We start from the raw sequence: 24,697 nt of genomic DNA, 5'->3' as shown, positions 1-24,697 counted from the left end.
CCAGACCAGACGCCGGGCCCGCGGACCAGAGAGGAGTAATTCCTGCGCCAGAGGCCGCAATAATAAAAGTCATAAAACCCTAGAGGGTTCTGCGAGCGCGGACGATCTCGTCCGCCGATTGCCCCATCGGACGGCTGCGCTTGCCGGCAGAGCTCGTGCTTATCACTCCGCCGTCTCCTTCCTCGGGCTCCGTTCCTGACTGTGCTGCTGCTGCTGCTTTACTGTGCGCTCTCTCCCCCCATCCCCTTCTCGTCGTGAAGCTTCCCAAAATGGCGAAATCGCCGGCCGATCGGAGCCCAATCTGAGCCTGGTCACCCCGCAACAGCGCCTTTCTGGCCCGATCTCCCGAATCCCCAAAAGCGCCCGAGCTGAAAATGGCCGCCACTGTCCCGATCGGGCTCGCGACGCGCGATTCGGCGGTGCTTTGGCCCGGGGGCTGCAGGTTTTGCGAACACTGAGCCGTGCTTACTCTGGTGCGTGCTCTGGTGTCCCGCAGAGAGAGCTGCGTCCTCTGGGTAATCGGCGGTGCGTCTTTTGTAGTACGAGCTTTCCATTTCTGTTATGTTGCTTATTTTGCGTGATTTGGTGGGTTGTCTTTCCAGGGTTGGTGGCGATGCACGAGGAGATGGGCGGCGTGGGAGAGGACGACGAGTTTGAGGCGCTGCTCCGCGGCGGCGGCGGCGGCGGCGGAGCGCGTCGGCGAGGCGAGGAGGCCAGCGTTCCGGAGCGGGGGCTCAGCATGTTCCGGAGCGGGTCGGCGCCGCCGACCATAGAGGGTTCGCTGAACGCCATCAGCGGCCTTCGCCTCGGCGGCGGCGAGGCGACCCGGGCCGCCGCCGCCGCCGTTCCTGATGCCGAGGAGTTGAACGGGCATGGTGGACTCCTGTCGGAGGAGGAGCTCCGGGCTGACCCTGCCTACCTGTCGTACTACTACTCGCACGCCAATCTTAACCCCAGGCTGCCGCCGCCGGTCCTAACGAAGGAGGACTGGCGGTCAACACAGCGGCTCAAGGCAGGGGTGGTCGGTGGGATTGGGGACCGGAGGAAGACGGTGCAGGAGGAGGCTGCACCGGGGATGTCGCTGTTCCCGCAGAATCCTGGTTTTGATCGGGATGGCGATGCGAGGAAGGCTGCCGGCGGTGCTGGAGAGTGGGTGGATAGAGGAGGTGATGGGCTCATTGGCATATCATTAGGACGGCAACGCAGCTTTGCTGACATGCTTCAGGTTAGTCACGGTTGGTTCTGCTAAGGTTGCTATTTGTTGTCATAGATTCATAGTTGAGGTTTATCTACTAGGTTAGTGGTATGAAGCTTACTGGTCTTTGGTCTATGTTGTCTGCTTACTGTATATCCTATAATTTTGGGATTTAGATTCCCTCCCTTTGTTCCAGTAGACAGGCCCTAGCCATTCCCAGCACTGTATCCAGTTAGAAGCTGGATTGTCTTGATAAAGGGGTGATAAGTTCATTGTCTGGCGAGGAGTTTGTGTTCCTTCCCTGCCCAAGTTTGGGCACCTGTGAGGGCATGTTGGATGGACAAGCTAGGTGGTACAGATCCCATAACAGAAAGTGGTGTGGATTTGTGGTTTGCACAATCATGCGAAATTTAGTTTATGTACTCGATAGAACGGTATCCTCAAGATATATGCAACTTGTAACTAATGGAGTTTCTCCGTGAATCAACTGTCAAGAAGTTCCCTACCTGGTGTCGACAAAATTCCTTTTTGCATCACTAGTGAGGATGAATGGCCATTTGGTTGGTTATGCTTTGCTTGAACTTTAACAACTTGCGCATTTAAGGAGTGGGCTTTGATCTGACACAGTTTCTAATACCGTCACCTTTCCCCCAAAATTGTGGTAGAAAAAAAGCATTTTCTTCGAAGAAAGCGTGCGCTGAATAAGTCTTAAGAGTTGCAACTTCAAGACAACTGTGTTCCATTTTCATTTTCTGCTGTAAGCAAGATCTTATTTCCTCTTGGTAGCTGATACTCCAGCAGTTTAATTTATCCTTACATCAGTTACATTTTTTCTTCATATTTTAGAACCTTAATTTACTGATTTCTTGTGCCGTTCTATGTTTCCATGGATAAATGATTTAGTGTACTTTGCGTAATTTCAGGATAACCTTGGTCACAGAACACCTACTTCAGAGCACCCCTCTCGTGCAACCAGTCGCAGTTCATTTCTTGACAACCAGGAGCCACTTAATTATTCGGAGAACCAATACTCTATGCATAATGACACTTTGGATGCACGTCACTCTGTTGGAAATGCGCAAAGTGTCAGTGGCTTTTCCAATATTAATGCATCTGCATCTCAAACTTTTGCTTCTGTTCTGGGTTCATCGGCTTCAAGGAATGCTACACCAGATCCTCATTATGTCCCTAGGGTTCCTAGCCCTGGCCTTCCACCTGTTGGTGTTAGGGTTGGTTCTAATGACAAGAGACTGAATGGCTCGTCATCATCGTTCAACACAGTTTCCTCAAAAGCGCTTGAGCCTGATGATATCTTAACTGCACTATCTAGCATGAACTTATCTAAAGGTGGTACTCTGAATGACAATAACAACATTAGCCAACCAACGTTTCAGAGAGAGATAAGCGATCACCGTAATTTTTCTCTTGCCCCGCAAGTTGCTCAAGTCAACAATAGGCAACATTCTGTTATGTTGGAAGCGGGGGCTGAATATTTGGGTATACCATCAATTTCACAACCATCAAATTCTTCATTTGCTGATGTTAATACTAATGCCACTAATCTAGCAGACTTAAGAAATCCCACTGACACACAATTTGATGGACATGGGGAGATGCAGAGGTCTTCTACTCTTTCTGCTCGCTCATATCAGAAGTCACCACCATCTTCTAATGCAACTCCAGGTGGTTCTCCTGCTCAACATCAGAATCTTGATGGAATGAATCCAGCATTTTTGAACTATGGGCTTGGTGGATATCCACTCAATCCGGGTTTCAACTCTGCGATGATGAATTATATGGGTTCAGGTAGCATGTCTCCTGTGTTTGAAAGTGCTGCTGCTGCATCTGCTATAGGCTCACTTGGGCCAGATTCAAGAAACTTTGGTAACAATATTCTATCGCCACCTACCTTAAGTCTATCAGATCTGCATAACATTGGTAGATCCAATAATCAAACTGTCAGTGGTCTTCAGTCGCCTCTCTCTGATCCGTTTTATGCACAGTACTTGAAGGCAGCTCAATATACAGCGCAGGGAGCAGCCAGCTTCAGTGATCCTTCCTTGGAAAGAGGTTTCATGGCTAGTTCATATGCTGATCTAACACCAGTTCAGAAAGCCTATGTTGAAGCTTTACTTCAGCAGAAGCAATATGGAATGCCAGTTCTAGGTAAATCAGCAGTCTCAAATCAGGGTTATTATGGCAATTCGGCTTTTGGCATGGGCATGACGTACCCTGGAAGCCCTTTGGGAAGTCCTGTTGCTTCCCCATCAGGTCCTGGTAGTCCATTTAGGCTTGGTGAGCGGAACCCGAGGTTTCCTACTAACATGAGAAGCTTGAGTGGTTGGAACGCTGATCCTAGTGGCTACATGAATGACAACTTTCCTTCTTCTCTTTTGGATGAATTCAAAAGCAATAAGGCCAGAAGTTTTGACCTTGCTGAGATTGCTGGGAATGTGGTTGAGTTCAGGTATACTTGGTCATTTCATACATTTGCAATACCGATGTTTGCTTTAATCGATAACTAATAGGTATGATCCATAATATGGCCATCTATAAAGCATCACTTTACAAAATAACCCCTCCATCCTATGTCATGATTTTACCACTTGGTTCCTTTTACCAGTTTATATCTTGCCCTCTTAAAGAAAGCTGAGTGTTTCTTCACTCTATAATCTCAGACCCTGCCCACATGGCAACATGGTTTTGCCTCTCATCCTATTGTTCTTAATTTTCTCTTCTAACCTCTTCTCATCACCCTTGACCATGGAGAGTGGCCACAAGTGGTTCTTTGTGCTCACACTTGCTTCCCATGACGTAGCTCCACCTCTGTCACACCGAGCACCGCTATAGCAAGCAGGAGCCTCATTTCAGGGTGTTGCGCCTAGACTTGATTACTGGCTGGAGATGCATCTACGGTACTTGCACATATGGTGTGGATCCTTCTGTCCAAAATGCACGAGGTAGAGGGAGTCGCTCGGTGGTATGGCATGGACCGGGCTTCACTATCCTCATGAGATGATTTGAGGAAGTAGCTGCTGGTCTCGGTGAAAAGAATCATGGGTTGGGGGAATATATGCTAGCCTGGTGTCATCTTTCTTTATTGTCATCTGAGCACTCAAATATTAGAAAGATAGTAAACATCTACACTAGCACAACAAGTAGAGCTTGAAATCGTGGATGACAAATTGAAGGAGCTCAGCTCTAGTGACATTCTGTAGAGGGGCTTATAAATGGATAGTCCCTATATAGTACGATCTTTCAAAGCAGTCTGCCACCTTATTCTCTGCAGTAGTTGATGTGTTAAGGAAAAAGACTGAACGTGAAGAGCACTACTGCACCTTTTGTGTTTGAGAGCTCTTGTGTTTCCACAATATTGTATTCAATTGTAATGCACTGAACTCGTCATGCGAGTTCATAATTCATCTAACATCTTGTTTGTGCCCCAATCCTTCGCAGTAATGATGGTACTTCTCTTACTAATAGTTTAGTTAGTGACACATTCTAAATTCTCATGTGATGTTTGCTTCAATTGTGCAGTGCTGACCAATATGGAAGTCGTTTCATACAGCAGAAACTGGAAACTGCGACAGTTGAGGAAAAGAACATGGTTTTTGAGGAGATCATGCCTCATGCTCTCTCATTGATGACTGATGTCTTTGGGAACTATGTAGTGCAGAAGGTATTCATTAGTGAGACCCTGGTGCTGCTCACTTGAGATTGGGGACACTAAATTATTTGTTCAATTTCTAGCATCTTCTAAATTTTATTTTGGTAACAATGCCATGACTTACTTCTATTTTTTAATTCAGTTTTTTGAGCATGGGAGCTCCTCACAACGCAGGGAGTTGGCTGATCAACTGTTCGGACATGTACTAGCTCTCAGCCTTCAGATGTATGGCTGTCGAGTTATCCAAAAGGTAATACATAGTACATATTTTTTCCCAAGTTCCATAAGTTCTTTTATTTCAAAAAGATCTTAGGATTGCTGACTAAGTCTTATATGTGTATGCACATCACTGAAGGCAATAGAGGTGGTTGACCTAGACCAGAAGACAAAAATGGTTACTGAGCTTGATGGTCATATCATGAGATGCGTGCGTGATCAAAATGGAAACCATGTTATCCAGAAATGTATTGAATGTATACCAGAAGATTCGGTTCAGTTTATTATCTCGACATTCTACGGTCAAGTTGTTCCACTGTCCACTCACCCCTATGGCTGCAGAGTCATACAGGTTGATCTTTTAATTCTGAACTAATCAATTCTTCTACTCCTAATTTTATCTTTAGAAAATTAGCCCAGTTCCATCTTAGTTAAACTCATGATTTATTTCTTTACTCAGAGAGTGCTGGAGCATTGCACTGATCCAAAAACACAGCAAATTGTAATGGATGAAATATTGCAATCTGTATGCATGTTAGCACAAGACCAATATGGAAATTATGTTGTCCAGGTTTGTTACATCTTATGGATTGATGTGGCATTCTGATATAATGTTTTTCAGCAGTTTTGTTACAGCTACATTGACCTTGTATGAATTGAGATCTATCTATATATCACTTCTACGATAATTGACCGTAGTTCGGATCTGAAACATACATATAATCCTATATAGTATGATTTGATGCCAGAATGTGGAAACTCAACCATTGACTCTCTTGGAATTAGAGATGCAAGTGGGTCACTATTAGGGTACCCTTTGCCCTCTTTAGTGCAAAAAATGAACTAACTTCTCCAAAGTGTGATGTCATCAGAGAAGTCAATTGATTTGTTGAACTAAAGAGGGTAGATGGTACCCTAAGATCGGCCCACTTGCATCTGTACTTGGAATTGAAGATAATGAAATTTAAAGGCAGTTGAGGTATGCCATTAAAGAATAATCCATCTAATCTTGCCCAAATTGACTTGTAAAATAAAAAGTACATGGTGTATGCTGTCCAAGAAAGTACTCCCTCCGTTCCATATTAGTTGTCACTGATTTGGATGCATCTAATCACATTTTGTGTATGGCTACATCCGAATCTGTGACAACTAATATGTAACGGAGAAAGTAATTTATTGGCTGTAATAAAGTAATTTTTGTCTGTAACAAAATTGGACAGCTTAGCCCATGCATGTGCTGACAATTTTGATTGGTTACATAATGATGAGTGCTTGTGTATCACCTTTTCTCGTGAAGATCTTGATCAAGTGAGGCATGTATAACCATACATGTGATACAACTGCTTGTGCTGGACCATGTCTCTGAGTTCACATTTGTGCCTGATCATGTTACTGTAATGTTCTGAATGATTATTTAAGTGGACTTTTTGTGTTATTCATACCTAATAACTTTTGACGACTAGTGAAGTGCTGTTATTCAGGATGTCATGCGATGATGGCAAAACACACATCTGCACTAATCCATCCTGTTGAACTGAAATATGATGATATCACGCTAATTTGGGAAGAATAAAACTCGCAATTGTTTCTGTTGATGTTGCAAGTAAAGAATATAATGTTACTTGATTACAGACTGAAGGAATGAATTAATATGGAAAATTCTACCAAGTACGGAGTAATTCATTAATCATGGTGTCTTTTCAACATCAACTTCCTGTTGCAACTCCTGTACTACAACTGCTTGAAGTCGAGGCAAAATGGTGCTGTCCATTTGCGACTTTAATTACCAAGGGCCTTTTCTACAACTATATTAGTATTAGTACCGAAATGCTTTAAACGGGAAATAGCTAATGTAGAATTTATCTGATCTATAAGTGCTCTACATGGCCGGATCAAAGCTCTCACTCCGTCCCATGAAACATGTCTTACATGCATCCAAATTTAGACACATACATCCAAGTTTAGACAAATCTAAGACATCTTTCATGGTACAAAGGAGTATATTTTGTATTTCCTTTGCAATTATGTTAACAGAGCTGATATCTATTATTCTTGTGCAGCATGTTATGCAGCACGGGAAGCCTGATGAGCGATCTTTCATTATTGAAAAATTAGCTGGACAGATCATTCAAATGAGCCAACAGAAATTTGCCTCAAATGTTATTGAGAAGTGTTTAACATTCGGAGGCCCTTCAGAGCGGGAGGTTATCATAAACGAAATGCTTGGAACTACTGATGAAAATGAACCTCTCCAGGTTTTCCTTATGATCTCTTTGTTCGATTTCATACAATTTTATGTAGTTTACACTTTTTAAATAGGAGCGATAGGGGAAATCATTCCACATTTGAAGTTAATGTATTTTAGCATATACTCCCTCTGTTTGCAGCTTTTTCTAGATACAGATGTATCTACATATTAAAATGTGGCTAGAAAATCTCATGGGCTGAATTTATTGGGGCCAGCAGTTTTCAAGATTTTATCTGAGTGGTCACTATGAAAATCAATCTTTTTCAAGAAAGCCATAATATATTAGAGTACAATGAAAAATTTGAAATAAAAACACTATTTAGATAGAACATTGTAATTTACGACTGGTTAGAGGTGTGCTACTGTGCTTGCAACAGGCTTTTAGATCGGTTAGAAAGGAAACACATTATTTACGTTGTAGACATACTTGTGAGTTTAGGATATATACACATTTGTAGCGGTTGATCTTGAACTACGGTTTACCTTTGCGAGAAGATTTATGGACTTCCCTTGATATTTTCTTTGTGCTGAACGGTATGACAGATTTTCCCAGTTACACATAATATCATACATTCATTTTGACATATATGCTGTAGGTTTGATATATTTCTGTGTTTGCTACATGCGAGAACTTGTCTTCTACTACCTCTGTCCATAAAAGGCTGTCGCAAGTTTGTCTAAATTTAGATGTATCTAGACACTCTTTAGTGTATTTAGTGTATAAATACAGCAGAATTTTTGACAAATCTCTGACATCCTTATGTGGACGGAGGGAGTATTTTTTTCTATTAAAGAGTGGTTTGTGAACATCTCTCTAGCTTCTTTACTTTACTTAATAAGTAATGGTTAGTTAATCTAACAGCTACATTTAGAGGAACATGCCAGTTTTTACTTAGTATACTACACAAAATACATTCGTTTCATAATTCATAAAGTGTAACATTTGGTACTCAGTACCTTGAAAACTGTGGTTAGAAATGCTTTAGTGGCCAAATGGATGATAATTGCATTTTAAAAGCTTCAAAGCTTCAAAATTTCCAAAACATCTTACATGTATATGCGAGAATACACTATAAATCTGCAAGTTTCATGAGAAAATGTTTTTATTATTGGCTGCATAAAGAAAAAGTTGTGATATAACGAATACGAGTATACGACTATGACACAGTTTTATCTATTCATTGTGTATCACAGTTTATTTATTGTGAATGCACATTTTTAGCTGTGCCAAATTTATAGCTTATTCTCTAAATTGTCTTATCAAGAAGAGCCGTTCAACTATCTGACCTCTCTACCTTGAATCTGTGCAGGCCATGATGAAGGATCAGTTTGGTAACTATGTTGTACAGAAAGTACTAGAGACTTGTGATGATCAGCAGAGAGAGTTGATTCTTTCACGAATAAAAGTTCACCTAAATGCGCTGAAGAAATATACATATGGGAAGCACATCGTTGCTCGAGTAGAAAAACTTGTTGCTGCTGGTGGTAAGCTTCAATGTTCATCTTCTGTCCTGTATCTGAATAATTAAGTTGGTGGCATTTCTACCGATTAATCTCCCTTCTTCTGGACCTTTTCTAACGTGTTTTATGTATACTCCACATCCAGAGAGGAGGATTGGACTTCAGTCACAGTATCCTTCGTAGTGGCATAGAAATGACCTTGTACAGCTAACCATGGCTGCCCAGATCTACCTTCTGCTGCTTGCTTTGGGCTGCTGCAAGCCAAGTTGAAAAAATAAATAAACATGTTGTACTCAGAACTTTGTACATTTTGTAGTTTGAGCATATTAGTAGTGCAAGGGTTTGGCTCAGAGTTTGTTTACCTGATGCCGCTGCAGAGAAGATAGGCATCCTGTACAAGTTATTTAGGTGTACAAAAAGGAGGAAAGGCTATTTTGCGAGACTGTACAAATCTGCGATCCTGAGAAATCTACCGGCTGTTTATTTAGGATAAAGTTTTATTGCTGTCCCATGTTCGTAAGAATGCTGTCACAACTGATGTAATGGTTCCAGCTTATCCAGTTAGTTTTCTCTGTTTCTCCCTTTGATGTCTACTGCTCTTGTTGTCTCAACATTTGGGCAGCCCTTTATTATCAAATATTCAAAAATCATATTTTAAAGTTTCAAAAAAATTTGAAAAAAAATCATAGAGGTAGCCAATGATGTATACTACAGAGGCATAAAACCTTAATACGGATTTCTTTATGTTCTAGGGTATATAATTCGTCAGATTTTGTGTAGACTAGAAAGCAAGTAGTTTGTACTCAGATTTCACAGTTTGTTGCATACATTATTTTTTTCAGAATTTTTTGAACTTCAAAATATAATTGCTAAACCTTTGAAAATAAAGGGCTACTTGTAGCCACATTCATATTTGAGTTTCGGCTCAACATCCCCTTTATGTCGCTGTGACCAAAGTTATTTAGCCTTTGGAACAACATAATTGACTTTATTTCATGATATTTGAATGTTATGGAGCACTGCGTCATCAACAAATGGAATGCTGTTAATCTGGGATGGGGCAAAAGAAGTTATTGGCTTGGAACTGCTCACATGTGGTAATCGGGGATTCACGTGTTGCGCGTTCCTGCCACGAGTCCGTGACGTGCTGCACACATCCAACGACCGTGGGCTACCGTTCTCACGTGAAGCATCGGCGTTTTTCGTGTGACCACTCTGGTGTACACGTTTCTCGGTCCAATTGCTGCTGAGTGCTGAGATCTTGTTTGATTTACATGGCTGAAACATTAGAATATGAAAAGTAGAAACATGACATAAATACAACGCAAAACAGATGAGGAAATGCTAAGTTGTTTTGCAGACAAACTAATGGAAAATTATAACGAGAGAGAACATTTGGATTTTAGTCTCCTGGAGCGGACGACTTCCCATCCGTCTAATTATTTTAGCGAACCATGTATGATAACTGCCACTAAAATAATTAGTAAAAATAAGTTGCCTCGTGGCAATATCTGGTTGTCCAAAACCATTAGCTCTGAAAAACAGCTGCACAATGTTGACGTCCCTACTAATTTAGAGTCAAGCCCTAGACTAATGTCCCCAACATAGGTACTGTATTTCATGCGCGCGATTTTTTTTCTTCAACAAACAAATACATTGCCCAAGAGGGCGGAGGACTGATCTAAAATATCATCCATGTTGGCTAAAAACATTCTTAGCCAAGTGCTGCAAGTGCATACACACCACCGGAAATAGCTGGCAATATTAGCTGTAGCGGTTCAGAGGTTACACTTGTCAAGAATTGTAATTCTATCTGTACAATGTTTATGAGTTGAATGAAAATTAAGGTGCTCGACGCCCTAGCTAGCAATATTCCGGCTGCTTCCGGCTGCCAATGAACTGACCACGAGTTGAACCAATGTGTACACTGGTAAATAGCATGCATAAGATGCATGATTGTCTCGTACATAAGGGTAAATTGGAATCATAGAACTGCTAACCAAGAAAAAAAATAGGGATCCATTTCTCAGCACCATTTGAATCAAATTAACGTGCAGAATTACCAAAGTGATGTTATATGTGTACTAGGTATTACTCAGGTTATTTGCTGTCTTGTGTGCCTCGCTTAGACTAGTACCCGTGTATTGGGTACACACTCATGTGAGATTTTAATATTTTGGTGTCTTCATTCATTCCTATATTTCAAAGAATTGACGAGGTGGTTGGCACAGGTGGGATAGTTATACTTCCATCACATCATGAATGAAATATCAGGTTTAACGATTTGCATGTCTCGTTAAAATGGTGTATTTTTTTAGGGATGCGAAGTCCTCCTTGAAACGAGAAATTTGTCACCCCTTCCTCAATATTTAAACTCTACGAGTTAAGCATTAAGGCGGCATCGATCTCTAGCACGCATCTCCTATTAGAGTGCTTCTCACCTTGCATGCCTCCCTCTTGTTTGTTCGCCATCCACTTCCTACTAGATAACTACTCGTTCTAAGGGCCTTCCTCCTGCCCGCCTCCTTATCATCATCTACTCTTCCTTGTGCTGCGATCATCCTCCGCCTAGATGGTGGCCAAAAGATGTTACGTACGTCATGGACATCCTATCGCCAGGTCGAGCTCTAGTTTGTGCTACCCAACTCTGGCATAAATGGGCCTATGATTGCCTGTCTTAGCTTAGACAAGGCTATGAAGAATCCAATTAGGGGGACGTCCTGTTCATCAAACGTTGGTAGTGAGAGGTTAACGTACTTGTGATGTTCTATTGTTTAGTATGTTGTTCCGGCATATTGTTTCTTATTTATTGCATACACGCTTTCCATATGTTATATGATTTCTCTCGTAAATGTCGCATTTATAGGGCACTATCGTTTTCACGATGTTGCATACATTGGGTTTCTATGTTAAATATCTCGCAATCAGTTTTCTCAACAATTTGTTGCATGTATAATTATGTTATGGGTGTGTCTACAATGTTGCAACATTTTTGCACTTTTTTATAGATCATGTAAAAAAAGATTGTGACAATGTTGCATTCATGCAAAAAGTATCACACACAGGAATTTGATGTTGCCAGACATAGTGATGAGTCTTCGGACGAAAGCTCGTCCTCGTAGTCGGACATGACCAATGACGGCAACACCCGTGGGCGCCATATGCTTCTTGAAGTCGTCGTCGTGGCAGTGCTCTCGCTCCTCCACCTTGGATCTCCGAGGGAAACCCTAGATCCCACGCGGTTGGGCGGGGGCGGCACTCTGGTGTCGTTTGCCTCTTGGGGCCTCGCCTTGGATCTCCACCGGCCGGAGGGAGTAGTGGAGTGTGTTGGTGGTTGACGATGACGATTTTGCGTCTTTGGCTAGGCGGTGCGCGACCTTGGGACGGTGTGGATGCGGGAGCGATGGCTCTTGTCTATCGCCTCCGCCGTGTTGCATTGAGGTGTTAGAGTGTTGGCCTTGATCATTTTTGGGCGACTTGGTCATCGACTCGTGGGGGTGTGTGGCCTCGGGACTGGCGTCAATGTTACAATGGCGGCTCTGGATGTTCGCATCCGGCGTCGGCTTTTGTTGTTTGGGTGATTTGGTCGTCTCCCGAATTTTTGGCCGGTTTTTCTTATGAACTGTCCACCTCTTTTTCATTATAACACCATTGCTAGGTTGGAAAAACAAACAAACATAGTGATGAGCTGAGTCAGTGTGGCAGCCCGACTGACTCGCTCCACGCCCCTGACCGGAGCAAGTGAGGAGCAGCCCAGCCCAGCCACGCAAACCCTCCCCGCGACGCCCGCCCACGGATCACCGGAGCTTCACTCGCGTCGTCAGAAATCCAATCCGAAAAATATCCAGACCTCCTTCTCTCCTTCCAGCTGAAAGCTGATCCAGGGCAGGGACCCACCCCGTCCTCACAAACCTGACCCCGCCGGGAAAGAGCAGTTGCCATGCTATCCCCTCGCATCATCCGGCCCCAGCCGCGCCACGGCACGGCCTCCGCCGGCTCCTCCTCGTCGCGGCGCCACATGGTGGACGCCGCCAGCGCGCGCGGCGGCGGCGTGCCCGAGTGGGAGGTCGGCCTCCCCTCGGCCGCCGAGCTGACGCCGGTCTCGCAGCCGCTCATCCCGCCGTTGCTCGCCGCGGCCTTCGGGATCGGCCCCGCGGACGCGTTCACGCTCCCACCCCCACTCGACGCCCGCTTTCTCCACGACTCCCCGACTTCCCACCTCTCCTCCTCCCGGTTCGACGACGACGCCTACCACGACAACTCCTCCGACGACGAGGAGGGGGAGGGCGAGACCGAGGACGCCGCCGCCGCCGGCGGCGGCCGCGGCGAGAAGAAGGCGCGGATGGTGTGGACGCCCTCGCTGCACCACCGCTTCGTCGAGGCCGTCGACCGCCTCGGCGAGAAGGGCGCCGTGCCCAAGGCCATCGTGCGCCTCATGAACGTCGACGGCCTCACCCGGGAGAACGTCGCCAGCCACCTCCAGAAGTACCGCCTCTACCTCAAGCGCTCGCGCGCCCACGGCGGCGTCGCCACCGCCACCGCCACGCAGCCGCCTCAGATGCCCCCGCCGTCGCCGCCCTACTTCCCGCGCTTCGCCGCGCAACCGCCTCGGGACGGTTACTGCCCATTTGTTTCGTACGAGAAGATCGGGTGCGATTAAGCAGTAAGCTCAATGCTCTGCGATTTTTTTTTGCCTTTCGAAGAAATCGTATTGAATTTTGTTTGAGTACATAAGGTGAGAACAACTCCACTGTAACATAGTATTCAAAATTTTGAACGCAACATCTCGTTGGTCTAAACAATGGAAATTCTCAACTGAACCCAAAATATAAAGCTGTTAGGCTGTGCTTGTTGATTAGTTTACACTTTTTCTTTGCCAACTGTTTTGGTTACACTTCTGATACTCTGTGGGCAATTTGTTTACTAGATTATTATAAAGAATCGGACACATGACTCATTATTGTTGGAGTCAGAAGTTCTTATGAATACATGGCAAAATTTAGTAGAAACTATGTTCAGTAATGTGGTTGCGCTAACACCTTATGCACATAGCATCTTACTCTTTAGAACATTTCAGTTCAATGAGGGAACTTCTGCTGACTTGTTGCAATAATTAGCTGTGATTGGTTGTTGGAGTATTCTAGATTTTGCTTTGCTGGAGTACAGTATTTGAATGTATGGTTTGGTACCTGACTACCTGAGAGGAGTACTTGGCCGTTGCCAACTTTGTACTACCAGTTTTTTCTTGAAATGAATTGGTCATTTTGTTGGGGAATTGACTATCTGTGAAGCGGTCAATCCTTGACGGGGAATTGATTCATCTTTACAATGATGTACGCTCTTTCACTGAATTAACATGCATAGACTGTGGTTTGTGACTAAATCTGAATCTAGTTCTATTATATTCCTCATTCAGGGACTCTTTGGTTCAAAGGATATTGGAAATTTTTTGTAGGATTCCAATCCATAGGAATTTTTCCTATATAGTCCATTTGGTTTAAAAGAATGAACCTTCTAAAATTCCTATGAATTTCTTTCCAACACCATAATCCCATAGGACACAAGCGCCTCAGGACACATCAAGCAGGAACGGTTACCGCACATTTATGCCCTACGAGTAGCTCGGATGCAATTAATAAGTAAGTTCATTTTTTCCAGTTGCAGATCGTATCAAATTTTTTTTCCCATAGAAAAGATGAGAATCACTTTACAACAGATTCAAAATTTTCAACGTGATCCCTCGTTCGGAAAAAAGAAGGAAAAATGGAATTTTCAATACATGTGCCGTGAAAAGGCAGCTGGGTGGAAACATTCCAGGAATAGGTACACTTCAGTTTGATACAACATCAAACCAACTGAATCCTAAACATAAAGCTGTTAGGCTATGCTTGCTGATTAGTTTACACTTCTAATACTGCACTTCTGTTGGCACTTTGTTTACTAGATTTTATTCTAAAGAAACAGACAACTTTGATGTCAATATGTCATGCTTATGTATGTGTTAGCTACTTTTCATGTTTCCCACACATGATTCATTGTTATTGGAATCAAAAGATTTACACGTATACATGGAATTTTTTTAGTAGAAACTATTTTCAGTGTGCAGCTGGGCTGATAACGGAAGCGACTTTATGTCCAGAGCATCTTACTCTTAGAGCATTTTTAAGGGACTCTTTGAGCATTTCAATTCTTTGAGGGAACTTCTGTATTGCTGCAATAATTAGCTGTGATTGGTTGTTGGAGTATTTCGGATTTTCCTTTGCTGAAGTAGATTATTTGGATGTATGGCCAGTACCTGGTAGGAGCACTTGGTTGTTGCCACCTCTGTACCAATTTTTGTTAAACAAATTGATCATTTATATGAGGAATTTGACTCTTTCTGAACCTTGCCAATTTGGAATTAATTGCTCTTTACAATGGTGTACACACTTTCACTGAATTAACATGCATAGACTGTGGCTTGAGGTTTGTGACTAAATCTGAATCTGGTAGTACTATTTTCCACATTCATGGTGGTAGGGAAGGCATGACGTCTAACCTTAATTGTTCTCCAGCAGTTTAGTACCTTAAATTTCCCCTAATTTTTGTTGCCACTTAGCTACTGGATACTGGGAGAAAATTCTAAGGTGCAGAACTAAGTAAAAAAAGATGAATCTTCTGTCATGAAAATAAATCACCTGTTCTCCAAACTTTCACTAGGATCACATGATGTGCTTTCGATGGATTATGGTTGCTCATGGAAGACTTTCGAAACATAACAAATAAAGTACTATGACAATGCTTCTTAAACCCAAGAATCACTTGGGTTGCCTTCATATTTCAAGTGTTCGTGTGAGTTCCAGACATTTAAAGACCGTTCTCTAAATGTAATTATGATTTTAAAAGATAGGTAGCTAGTAAAATTCTGTAGCAAAGGAATTGTAATTTGTTCTCCGATAGATTAGTTGACGCAGCTCATAGGATGATACTCAGTCTGGTTAATCTACTGTAATTTCCTACATGTTAACAACTATCGTCCTCTGAATTTGAGTAATGTACCCACAGACTGGTTGACATACTGGACAGTTTGCAGCCCTGAAAGTCTGGTGATTGGAACTGAATACAGTGAGGGGAGACTAAGAAACCATACTGTATCAGTCAGGACGAACTTGAGGAGGATAAGCTATCTATAAATTTGAGCCGTACGTGGAAGAGTACAACTAGTATCAGCTGTCTACAAGCTACAGTAGTCAAGGCGAATGTGAGGAGCAATTGATTCTTTAGGATCCGAAAGTGTGCTACTGATGATGACTTTCGGTTCACGTAAGTACAAATTACTTATGGTGAGGTGGTTACAACTGTGTGGCATTGTTGGCATATTTATATGAACATGGCTCTCCTTTTTTCAGTCTCTAATGTGTTCAAAGCACTTTTTTTCAATGGAGGCAAAAGATTTTTTTTTTTTTTTTTTGAAAGAAAGGCAAAAGATTTGCCTTAATTCATTAAATAAGGAGAAATCATGGAACACAGTTTTAGAGTTACAACCACACCGAGGAAAAAAAGTCTATTCTCCCGCAATCAGAAGACCCAAATGTTTCGCACCGGCTAGAACCCAAGTTCTAGCTTCCGTCTTTTTTTTTTTTTTTTTTTTTTGAAAGAAAGGCAAAAGATTTATCTCATCCATTAATTAAGAAGATGTTCGGCTAATTAGCAAAAAAGTGGATGAAATGAACCCTTCAAAATTCGTATGGACTGCTTTCCTACACTACAATCTCATAGGACACAAGCGCCTCAGGACACATTAAACTGGAACGGTTACCGCACATTTATGCCCTACGAGTACCTCAGATGCTATTAAACAGTAAGTTCAATGTTGTGCAATTTTTCCCCATTGGAGATCGTATAGAATTTTGTTTCCCGTAGAGAAGGTGAGAACCACTCTACTGTAACATCTCCAAAATTTTCAACGCAATCTCTCGTCCAGAAAAAAAGGAAAAAGGGAATTCTCAATACATGTGCTGTGAAAAGGCAGCTGGCAGGAAACATTCCAGGAATAGGTACCACTAGCAAGCAAAGGCGCGGCGTCACGCCGCGCCCATCGAGGCTATGAAGTGAGAATTCAGGAGGCATGGCATTGTAACATGCAAGACTATTCGGTTGTGACGCGGCCTAGAAGCTTAGTGCATCGTCTCCTCTATTTTTGGCGGTTAGCTATAGCAGGTAGTGTTGTTAACCATGTGGCGTTGCGTTTGTACCGTGGTACTTGTGTGGCGTTGTGTTGTATCGTGGTGCCCAGGCCATCTTGGTCCTTCTTCTATGCGATTGATACACCTTCCAAGGTGTATCCTCGAAAAAAAACCTGCTACACCATTTTTCATCTATTGCAAGTATCTTTTAGCTCTTTCTCGGTACATATCAATAGAGAAAGTCATCTCGATACTAAAGGTTAAGCTCAATACATTTCCCTTTCTTTGTAGGAGGAAGTCATTCAAATATGTAGTTTAGATAACCAAATAAATTGTGGATTCGAAGACTAATATGGCAAAGCAGAGCTAACTACACCGAGGGAGTAAAATGCAAAAAAATTAAAGAATACTTTGATGCACAAATCTGAAAGTTATTAATTCTGTTAGCAAGAAATTCGAGAATGCAATTCCAACTGTCATAGTGTACTAAGAGACATTCAAAGAGTGGTATCACAACCAAATGAGAAGTGCAAAATTTTGCATATAGAAGATATCAACTAACACCAAACAACAGATCAAGAACATCAGGTATGTAAAAATGTGATGGCCTGAAAATGACAAACTGATCAACCAAACAACAGTTAGGTCAACTTCCTTGAGCACTGGCAACAATTTTCAGAAAGTAACACAATATATGTCCATAACTTTCCTTAATTTTACCACCAATACTTGAGAACTTTACTTTCTGAAGTCTACAATTGTCAAAGTAAGGATTTTTTTGTGCTAGATCTGACGATTATTTTTGTCTCGCTAAGAGAATATCTTCAACTTGCTAACAAAATCAAAATGTGTTTTTCTTTTGGTTGGAAGTGAGAACACAGTTTTAAGTTCAGAACTACCACTTATACCTCTAAAATCTAAGAGCACACAGTTCTTGCTCTATCTTGGTGGTTTTTGCAGAAGATCTTTTTGGACACCACAAGGCTGGTCGCAAAATACATAGATAATCTACTCGTTGGGCTCTGGAATTACATAAAGATGGAAAGCTTGTTTTGCTCCTGGCTGCTGAAGAACATATCCGCATGGGAACTTCCTGCAAGAAAAAAGGAAATAGTAAATCGGATGGGTTTCCTACTATCTGTGAACGTATTCTCGACAACAATATTACCTTACAGTTGGGAAAAGGCCAAAACAGAATAGAACAGGAACAAGTGGATGCAAAGATAAAATTTAATCATAAGGCAATGATGCTTGCTCGTGTCATTTTAAAAGCTGCTGAAGACCTTGATTCATACATTCAAAATTATCTAGAGGTATCACATTGTTTGTAGTTCCAGTTACAGTGCCTCTATTTACTAAATTTGCATGCACTGACATAAACTAATCCCTGTGTTAAAAAAAACTAATCACTGTTTTTTTGGTAATTTATGAATTAGCCTGATCGATATAAAAAATGCTATAAATACTGTCACTTATTGAGATAAATAACAACATGTGTAATCTATCCAGAACAGGTTAGCATCTGAAATTAAATGTTATATGTGTAGTTCAGTTTACTCAAATTTGGGAGTAGCGATAGCTCACCATTCGGAACCATTCTGTGTGTAGGCTTTCTTGTTCAGTTAAATAGCGTGAAAGATCAAAACATAAATGGGAGATTTGATTACAGTTTCAATGCACTATGATCTGTTTATCTTTGTTAGATTGGTTTCAGGCTTTGAGCTAGAACTCAGTATATTATTCCCGTAAATAGGAGAAGGGAAAGAAAAGTTCAGTGGTTGAATATCTATGTTAATCTTATACAATGTTTAAAAACTATAACCATTGTACACCTCTGAAGAGAATATCAGAATATAAAGTAGTAAAAGTTAGAACCAGTGTGATTCTTTGTATTTCAGCTGTTCAGGAATTACGGATGTCTGGTAAGATAAGATGTTCAATGAATCGGGGGAATCATGTTACACTTTAAACTTATACTTTTTCAATAGTCTATCGTGCAATGGTCATGACAACAAATATATAAGATAACAATATGGTAATTACATACCATGTGAAAAAAAAAGACACCAGGGTACATGTCCGTGTCTATCATTAAGTCTGAACCTAACAGTACTACATGAATCTATCTCAATCAAAATTATCCAACCATATGTATCATGAAATTAATCTTGAATTCTTGAAAAAAATCTTGCGTGCTTGTTCCACACACAAAACTCCAGTACACCAAAGCACCATTTTGTATAAAATTTCATCAATTAGCCAGCGAAATAAAAAATTGTGGGTTGATTTGCCAATAATTTTTTACCACAATGAGCAATAACACGGAATCTCTAAAACAACCATTTAAGCCAACCTAAATGGTCCCTTGTTCATTTTTCTATCTATGATAGATAACAGGGGCATATAACTATAAGTACGGACAAGTAAAAGTAGTGCAAATATGTACTTATTCCTCTCCAAAGTTGTAAAGAACATAGAGTTAAACATATAAGATTATTGCATCAAACATAAAAGAATATAGAAATATACTGTAGCGCAATTAAATTGCCAGTTAGCTAGGCAAATTCCCTCTTTTGAGAGTCCATATCAATTGTTAGTAGTGCGCCATGGCCATGAAGGTCTATCATGCAGACCAAAAGAGGACACAATGTGCCCATCCAGATGAACATTGACTAATAGCACGAAATAAGAGGATCACCATTCCACCAACAGTAACACTGGATGTACATCTTCCAAATGGTGATGGAGAAGTTAACATTGACAGTAGCACGAAATAAGAGGACCACCATTCACTAACATCACTGGATATCTCTTTGGCAATTGGTTTGAATAAAAGGCAGGACTGACGGGCCTGCATGGTTACTTCTGCCTGCACAATTTTTTCCCATTTGAGCAATGTCTTTATTTTCCTCAAAGAAAATAGCAATGTCTCATTTCTGTAGGTTGTTCGTTTTGTATCTCAGTGAAACGATGAAAATAAGAAAGAGGAAAGAGAGAACACCGGAGCTCTGATATCAGGGCAGTCGCGGGAGCAGACGCGGAGGCGAGCAGAGTCCTCTCCTGCGGCGGCGGTCTGCGGTGGCTGATGTGGCTGGCCGGAGCCCTTTCCTGCACCGCGCCACGGCGGTAATTCGGCCAACATCAGTTGTGCTCGCGGGAGCAGACGCAGGCGGAGTCCTCTCCTACGACGGCGGTTGGCAGTGGCTGGTGTGGGCGGCGGAGCCGTCTCCTGCACCAGGGCGTCGTGTTGGTTCAAGGTGGAGTCCTTTCCTACGGCGGCGGTTGGTGTTGGCTGCAGGCGGCTGGAGCCGTCTCCTACGTCGGGGCATGGTGACGTGGTGGTGGTTCAGGTCCTGCCACTCGGCCCTTAGCACCGGCAGCGGCGGTGCGAACAGGCGTATTAGGGAGGGGCAAGATGGGGCGCCACCGAGAGAAGGAAGGAAACCGGTCAGCGGAAAGTACTTCCGGCGGACCTTGAGTACCCAGGAGTACATCAAATCCGATATGCAACTAATCGAGTAATCGGTAGTTCGGTACGTTCTTCTTTCTTGGGTCACTGAAAACGATTTTTCGTATGTGCTACTACTGCTATCTAGTTAGTCCAGCTAGCTTGGATTTTGTCCTTTTCAATTAGAGAGAGAAAATCTTTGCACTTTGAGTTCTATCTTCAGTTGATTAAACACAGTTCCAAGTTCTCTCTGCACAATAAGCTAAGGCCAATGTAGATTTAGAGCACAGACCTGGGAGTACAACTTCCTTGAGGCTTGAGAGAGATGGTAGCTCCGAAAGCGACTGGCTGTTGATTTCTACAGAACAAAACTTCAAGAGCTCGAACGGCGTACCCCTTCATACTTCAACGACAACACAGCATTTACATTCTCCATCTCGATCCAGAGCCTAACACCACGGTGTAGAACGTTAGCAGCCGAGGAACACTATTTCTGACACTGCAATGAAATGCCATCCCGTGGACCATCAATCATATGATCAGGTCTGTCCATGAACAATAACAATCAAAGGAAGAAAAAAGTAGACGCAACAGGACATATAATCCATGTATTTTCATCACAAATGAGCATATCCATTGGGTGCAGCACCATACACACGTAGAATTGGATTGAAATACGATGATACATTGGTGATACTAAACATAGTACAGACGCGTATAACTGAATTGAAATACAGTGTTACATTGGTGATACTAAACATGGTAGAGGCGGGAAGCAATTCAGATAAGTTGGTCAAGCGTGTGGTGTCCTAACAATGGATCTGCACGACCTAAATAATGAACCAGTATGAATAAATTGAAGCTTCATTCTTCTGGCATGCCCGACGATGGGAATCTGCTGCAAAGCAAGATCTAGTTCTTCAGGGGCATGGATACCATATGAACAGAGCATAGCTTGATATGGTAAGAACTTTGTTCTCTCAAACGAAATGGTGAAGACTAATATGTCTTTGGCTTGATGCGGGCACTGTCAAAAATGGTAGCAAGCAAGATTTCAAGTCTGTGTGCAAAGTTTGAATTAAATCAACAGAGCCTATACCTCAAAATTAAATCTCCTCTATTCCGGCGACTTCCTTTGGGAGCTATTCCATGTCCCTGATGAAATCTAGCAGCCTGGATTTCACCACCAATATGTAGAAAGCTTCTCAAATTCCTAGAGAAGGAATAGCGAATTGATTTATGTTATCATCATAACTGACTCCCACTTCTGATGAATAAAATACAAAAACAGATTCCCTTAATTCATTGCTATAGATACCTATATGATCATTCCCTTGAAAAATGCAGTATTGTATTTCTCTTTCCAATACCATAAGTAAACTTCAAACATCAGTACATAAGCACCAAGATAAATGCCGCACGGCTCATGAATCTCTCTGCTAGAAATTCCTATAATTGCAGAACTTCACCCTATAAATTTGTCATGTGTCTATAAACATCCAGAAAGTTGTCTAGCAAACATTGTCGTTATCATGACAACAAAATAATATGGTGGAAATTCAATCGAATTAATTCAATTTACACAAGAAACATAAGATCTCCAGGGAACCAAAAATAACAACTACTTTTCTGTCCAAGGTGCTACGGCGTGAAAAACGCTGGCATGAACAAAAAAAAACTACACACATTAAATTTCACCTGAACATTAGAGTAAATAAGAAAATATTTAATCTCCAGCTATCAAAATCCAAGTATGCAGCTATCTCCACCAACTCCCCAAAGCCCCAAACAGCAGTTGCAAGTATTGTAAAAAAGAGAAGGCAAAGTCAATCATTAATGAGTTCTTATTATCACTTTTGCAAACAACATAAAAGTGGAGAATGCGCTATAAAAGACCTAAACATTACATATCCATTGTTTTCCTTCAAACCCTTCCTACCAATAATCAACCGAGAAGATCAATTTTTTTTAGAGTTCGTGTCAAACTAAATGGAGAAAGATGGAAACAAAAAGTATTTATAAATCAGAGAACCAAGCAAAAGAACAGCATAAACAGGATCACCATTGATAAACTGCAATAGAAGCCCCAGGTGAACTTTTTTAGGCTTCATAGACATATGATCGAACAGTTTTGCATGCACAAATTTATGTACATCAGGGAGAGAGGAGCAGCAACACCTGCCATGTGTGTGAGAGAGGAACAAACAACAACACATGTGCTAGAGGGAGGGGACACCATCTGCAGCTATATGGTGCAGCACATACACAAAAGAGAGAGTAGCTGCCACATAACGCGCGCAAGAAAAAGCAGCAGCACCGGGTGAAGATAGCAATGTAGGAGCTTGCTGAAATAGTTTCCTGTGTAGTGTCAAGTGGTTCAGTTGATCAGTGGGCTGAAAAAACTTCAGTTTCGTCTAACGAATATATATACTATTCATGTATTTTTGTTCATGTACAAAATGTCACCTTGAGGAGTGGCTCTCTTTCTATAGAGTATCTGGAGCAGGATTATGACCCAATGCTTCATCCAGCGCGTCGATCATCAAGGTGGCTTTCCAGGAGCACAATCTGCATCCGAACATTATAATAATCTTGTTATACCAAAGTGATGGACAAATTCACCATCTAAACATAAAAACTTGTGCCAGTTCTTTCAAGATTCAGGATCTGATACCTCTTGCATGTGAGCTAAGAACACACAAAATCGGTTCTTGCCTCTTTTCTCAGATTTCTGTGCGTCGCTCTTGAGCTGGATTCCCTTATTGGCTTCACCGTGTAGTTGAGAGTTTCAGTTTCTACCATGCTGGAACAGACCACATGAAAAAAAAACGCTCAGTACTGAGAACCAGTGGTATATAGTATAGAAGACAAACAATAAGAACTCACCAACTTCTGCTGATTCAGTGCTTTCTGTGAGAATGCATCCCTGGCATTTTTCTCCTCTAAATCACTTTCATTACACAAGGAATAAAATGTTTCCTAAATATCATTTGTTGGCATCAACATGAAAAGCGAACACAAAAGTTTGCAGGGGAAAATATCATATTTCAAACCTTTTGGAGTACTTGTGCCTAGCTAGGATGTACAATATAAAACTACACGGATGAAGAAATCTAATGAACCAGAAACAACACCTCAGCGTCATCTTCGTTGCCAGCTGAAAGTGAAACAGAGAAGATGACAGACAGAAAGAATAATAAGAAGCCAATTGGGATAGATGTAGATACTGCAAAAATCAGTGGTATTTGCAAATAGTAATTTCAGACCTGCACTACCAACCCCTCTAGAGATGTTGAAGGGCAATGCTAAAAGGAGATAATTGTGTTGGTTTACTAAAAGCAAATGCATCTCGTACATACCAGCAGATGTGACATTGGTGCCTTCAATCGGCCACAGCACCTAAAAAAATGCAGTGACATCATAAGCATGGTTTCAGTACAGAAAACAGAGGATCGCAGCAGCTGCTGCAGATATAAAACCTGATCCAATCCTTTGTGAACTCTACTGTAAAGAGCAAACTAAGGGGAAAATACCTTAAATTCAGTTTGGAGGATTAGATTTCTTGAGGGGATTGGGATTCCTGTGACTTCTCCATGGATATGGGTTGAAATAGAAAGGGGGTGGAAAGAAATTCCCACATGGAGCACATGGAGGCGGCCGGGCTCCATCGGAGCTGCTCCTCACGGCGCACACTGACCTCCTCTTGGCTGTCCCCGATCTCCGGCGCCATGCCGAGGTTCTTGATGATGTACCGCACGGCGCCTCTAACACGAAGTCGCGGCTGCGCGACCCCGTCGCGCCCTTGGAGATCGTGCCTAGGAACTGCCGCGCAGAGATTCGCCGAGGCCGACCACCGCGCCGGCGACGGCCATCTGGTTGGCGATCTTGCTGCTCTGGCCGCTGCCGGGAGGGCCCATGTAGGCCTGCCGAGATGCGAGAAGAGCGGCGCGAGCCAGGCCACCACGGCCTCGTCCCCGCCGGCGAGGATGGCGAGCGTGCTGTCGCGGACGCCTATGTCGCCGCCGGAAAAAATGGGTGCGCCGACGGCGTGGCAGTTAACGGAGGCTCCGCTGCGACGACCTCGGGAAGGATGGGGAGGAGGAGAGATTTTTTGTTTTAACTGAAGGAGAGAAAATCTTGGCTGAAAGCGGTGAGCCACGAACCGACCGACAAAACAAAGCGGTGGGCAGAAAATTGTCTAGGAAACCCCACCACTATCTAGCAAGGTCATAGCTACGACCACACTGGAGAAAATACCAAGGCAGCCCACTACTGAAGTCTAGGAACGGCAGGCCGG

General features: G+C 42.5%; 3 protein-coding genes and 1 long non-coding RNA gene across 13 annotated transcripts; 2 read left to right on the top strand and 2 right to left on the bottom strand.

Annotated features, from left to right (window-relative positions):
• Positions 1-201: 201 nt before the first annotated feature.
• On the top strand, positions 202-9,363 carry LOC124666650 (pumilio homolog 2-like). 2 transcript variants are annotated; one of them, XM_047203985.1, is made up of 11 exons: positions 202-515; positions 603-1,225; positions 2,119-2,692; positions 2,765-3,662; positions 4,733-4,874; positions 5,005-5,112; positions 5,218-5,430; positions 5,539-5,649; positions 7,139-7,333; positions 8,637-8,811; positions 8,933-9,363. In XM_047203985.1, exons 2-11 carry the CDS (start codon positions 614-616, stop codon positions 8,968-8,970), a joined length of 3,066 nt encoding a protein of 1,021 aa, XP_047059941.1. In that variant the 5' UTR covers positions 202-515; positions 603-613; the 3' UTR covers positions 8,971-9,363. The 2 variants fall into 2 exon arrangements, with proteins under 2 accessions (XP_047059941.1, XP_047059940.1); XM_047203984.1 differs by having other exon boundaries at positions 2,119-3,662.
• Positions 9,364-12,727: 3,364 nt separating this feature from the next.
• On the top strand, positions 12,728-13,336 carry LOC124662796 (transcription factor PCL1-like; the record flags this gene model as incomplete). Its single annotated transcript, XM_047200589.1, has 1 exon — positions 12,728-13,336. A coding segment is annotated over exon 1 (609 nt), but the record flags the coding sequence as incomplete, so codon positions are not given.
• Positions 13,337-17,649: 4,313 nt separating this feature from the next.
• LOC124661657 lies at positions 17,650-20,892 on the bottom strand. Its single transcript, XR_006990256.1, has 2 exons — positions 20,693-20,892; positions 17,650-18,045 (listed from the first exon to the last, which is right to left on the bottom strand). It is a non-coding gene; the product is annotated as an uncharacterized LOC124661657 (long non-coding RNA).
• A 90-nt stretch (positions 20,893-20,982) lies between these two features.
• On the bottom strand, positions 20,983-24,332 carry LOC124661656. 9 transcript variants are annotated; one of them, XM_047199532.1, is made up of 7 exons: positions 23,934-24,332; positions 23,667-23,799; positions 23,535-23,557; positions 23,287-23,379; positions 23,075-23,203; positions 22,867-22,968; positions 20,983-22,758 (listed from the first exon to the last, which is right to left on the bottom strand). In XM_047199532.1, exons 1-5 carry the CDS (start codon positions 24,066-24,068, stop codon positions 23,189-23,191), a joined length of 399 nt encoding a protein of 132 aa, XP_047055488.1. In that variant the 5' UTR covers positions 24,069-24,332; the 3' UTR covers positions 20,983-22,758; positions 22,867-22,968; positions 23,075-23,188. The 9 variants fall into 9 exon arrangements, 2 of the variants coding, with proteins under 2 accessions (XP_047055488.1, XP_047055489.1); XM_047199533.1 differs by having other exon boundaries at positions 23,760-23,799; XR_006990254.1 differs by having other exon boundaries at positions 23,454-23,799.
• Between the last annotated feature and the right edge of the window lie 365 nt (positions 24,333-24,697).

Source organism: Lolium rigidum, chromosome 6 (genome assembly GCF_022539505.1).
Source record: "Lolium rigidum isolate FL_2022 chromosome 6, APGP_CSIRO_Lrig_0.1, whole genome shotgun sequence".
Taxonomy (NCBI): Eukaryota; Viridiplantae; Streptophyta; class Magnoliopsida; order Poales; family Poaceae; genus Lolium; species Lolium rigidum.
Note: the sequence above shows the minus strand (reverse complement) of the source record. Positions and strands in the feature narration are given on the sequence as shown.

Bases quoted from the DNA above. Each gene is read 5' to 3' on its own strand.
- LOC124661656 (XM_047199532.1), bottom strand. From the start codon at position 24,068: ATGGAGCCCGGCCGCCTCCATGTGCTCCATGTGGGAATTTCTTTCCAC. The intron at 23,800-23,933 runs GTATTTTCCCCT...GCATTTTTTTAG, and splicing joins TCCTCCAAACTGAATTTAAG to GTGCTGTGGCCGATTGAAGG. The intron at 23,558-23,666 runs GTCTGAAATTAC...TTTCACTTTCAG, and splicing joins TAGAGGGGTTGGTAGTGCAG to CTGGCAACGAAGATGACGCT.
- LOC124666650 (XM_047203984.1), top strand. From the start codon at position 614: ATGCACGAGGAGATGGGCGGCGTGGGAGAGGACGACGAGTTTGAGGCG. The intron at 5,650-7,138 runs GTTTGTTACATC...ATTCTTGTGCAG, and splicing joins ATGGAAATTATGTTGTCCAG to CATGTTATGCAGCACGGGAA. The intron at 7,334-8,636 runs GTTTTCCTTATG...GAATCTGTGCAG, and splicing joins ATGAAAATGAACCTCTCCAG to GCCATGATGAAGGATCAGTT.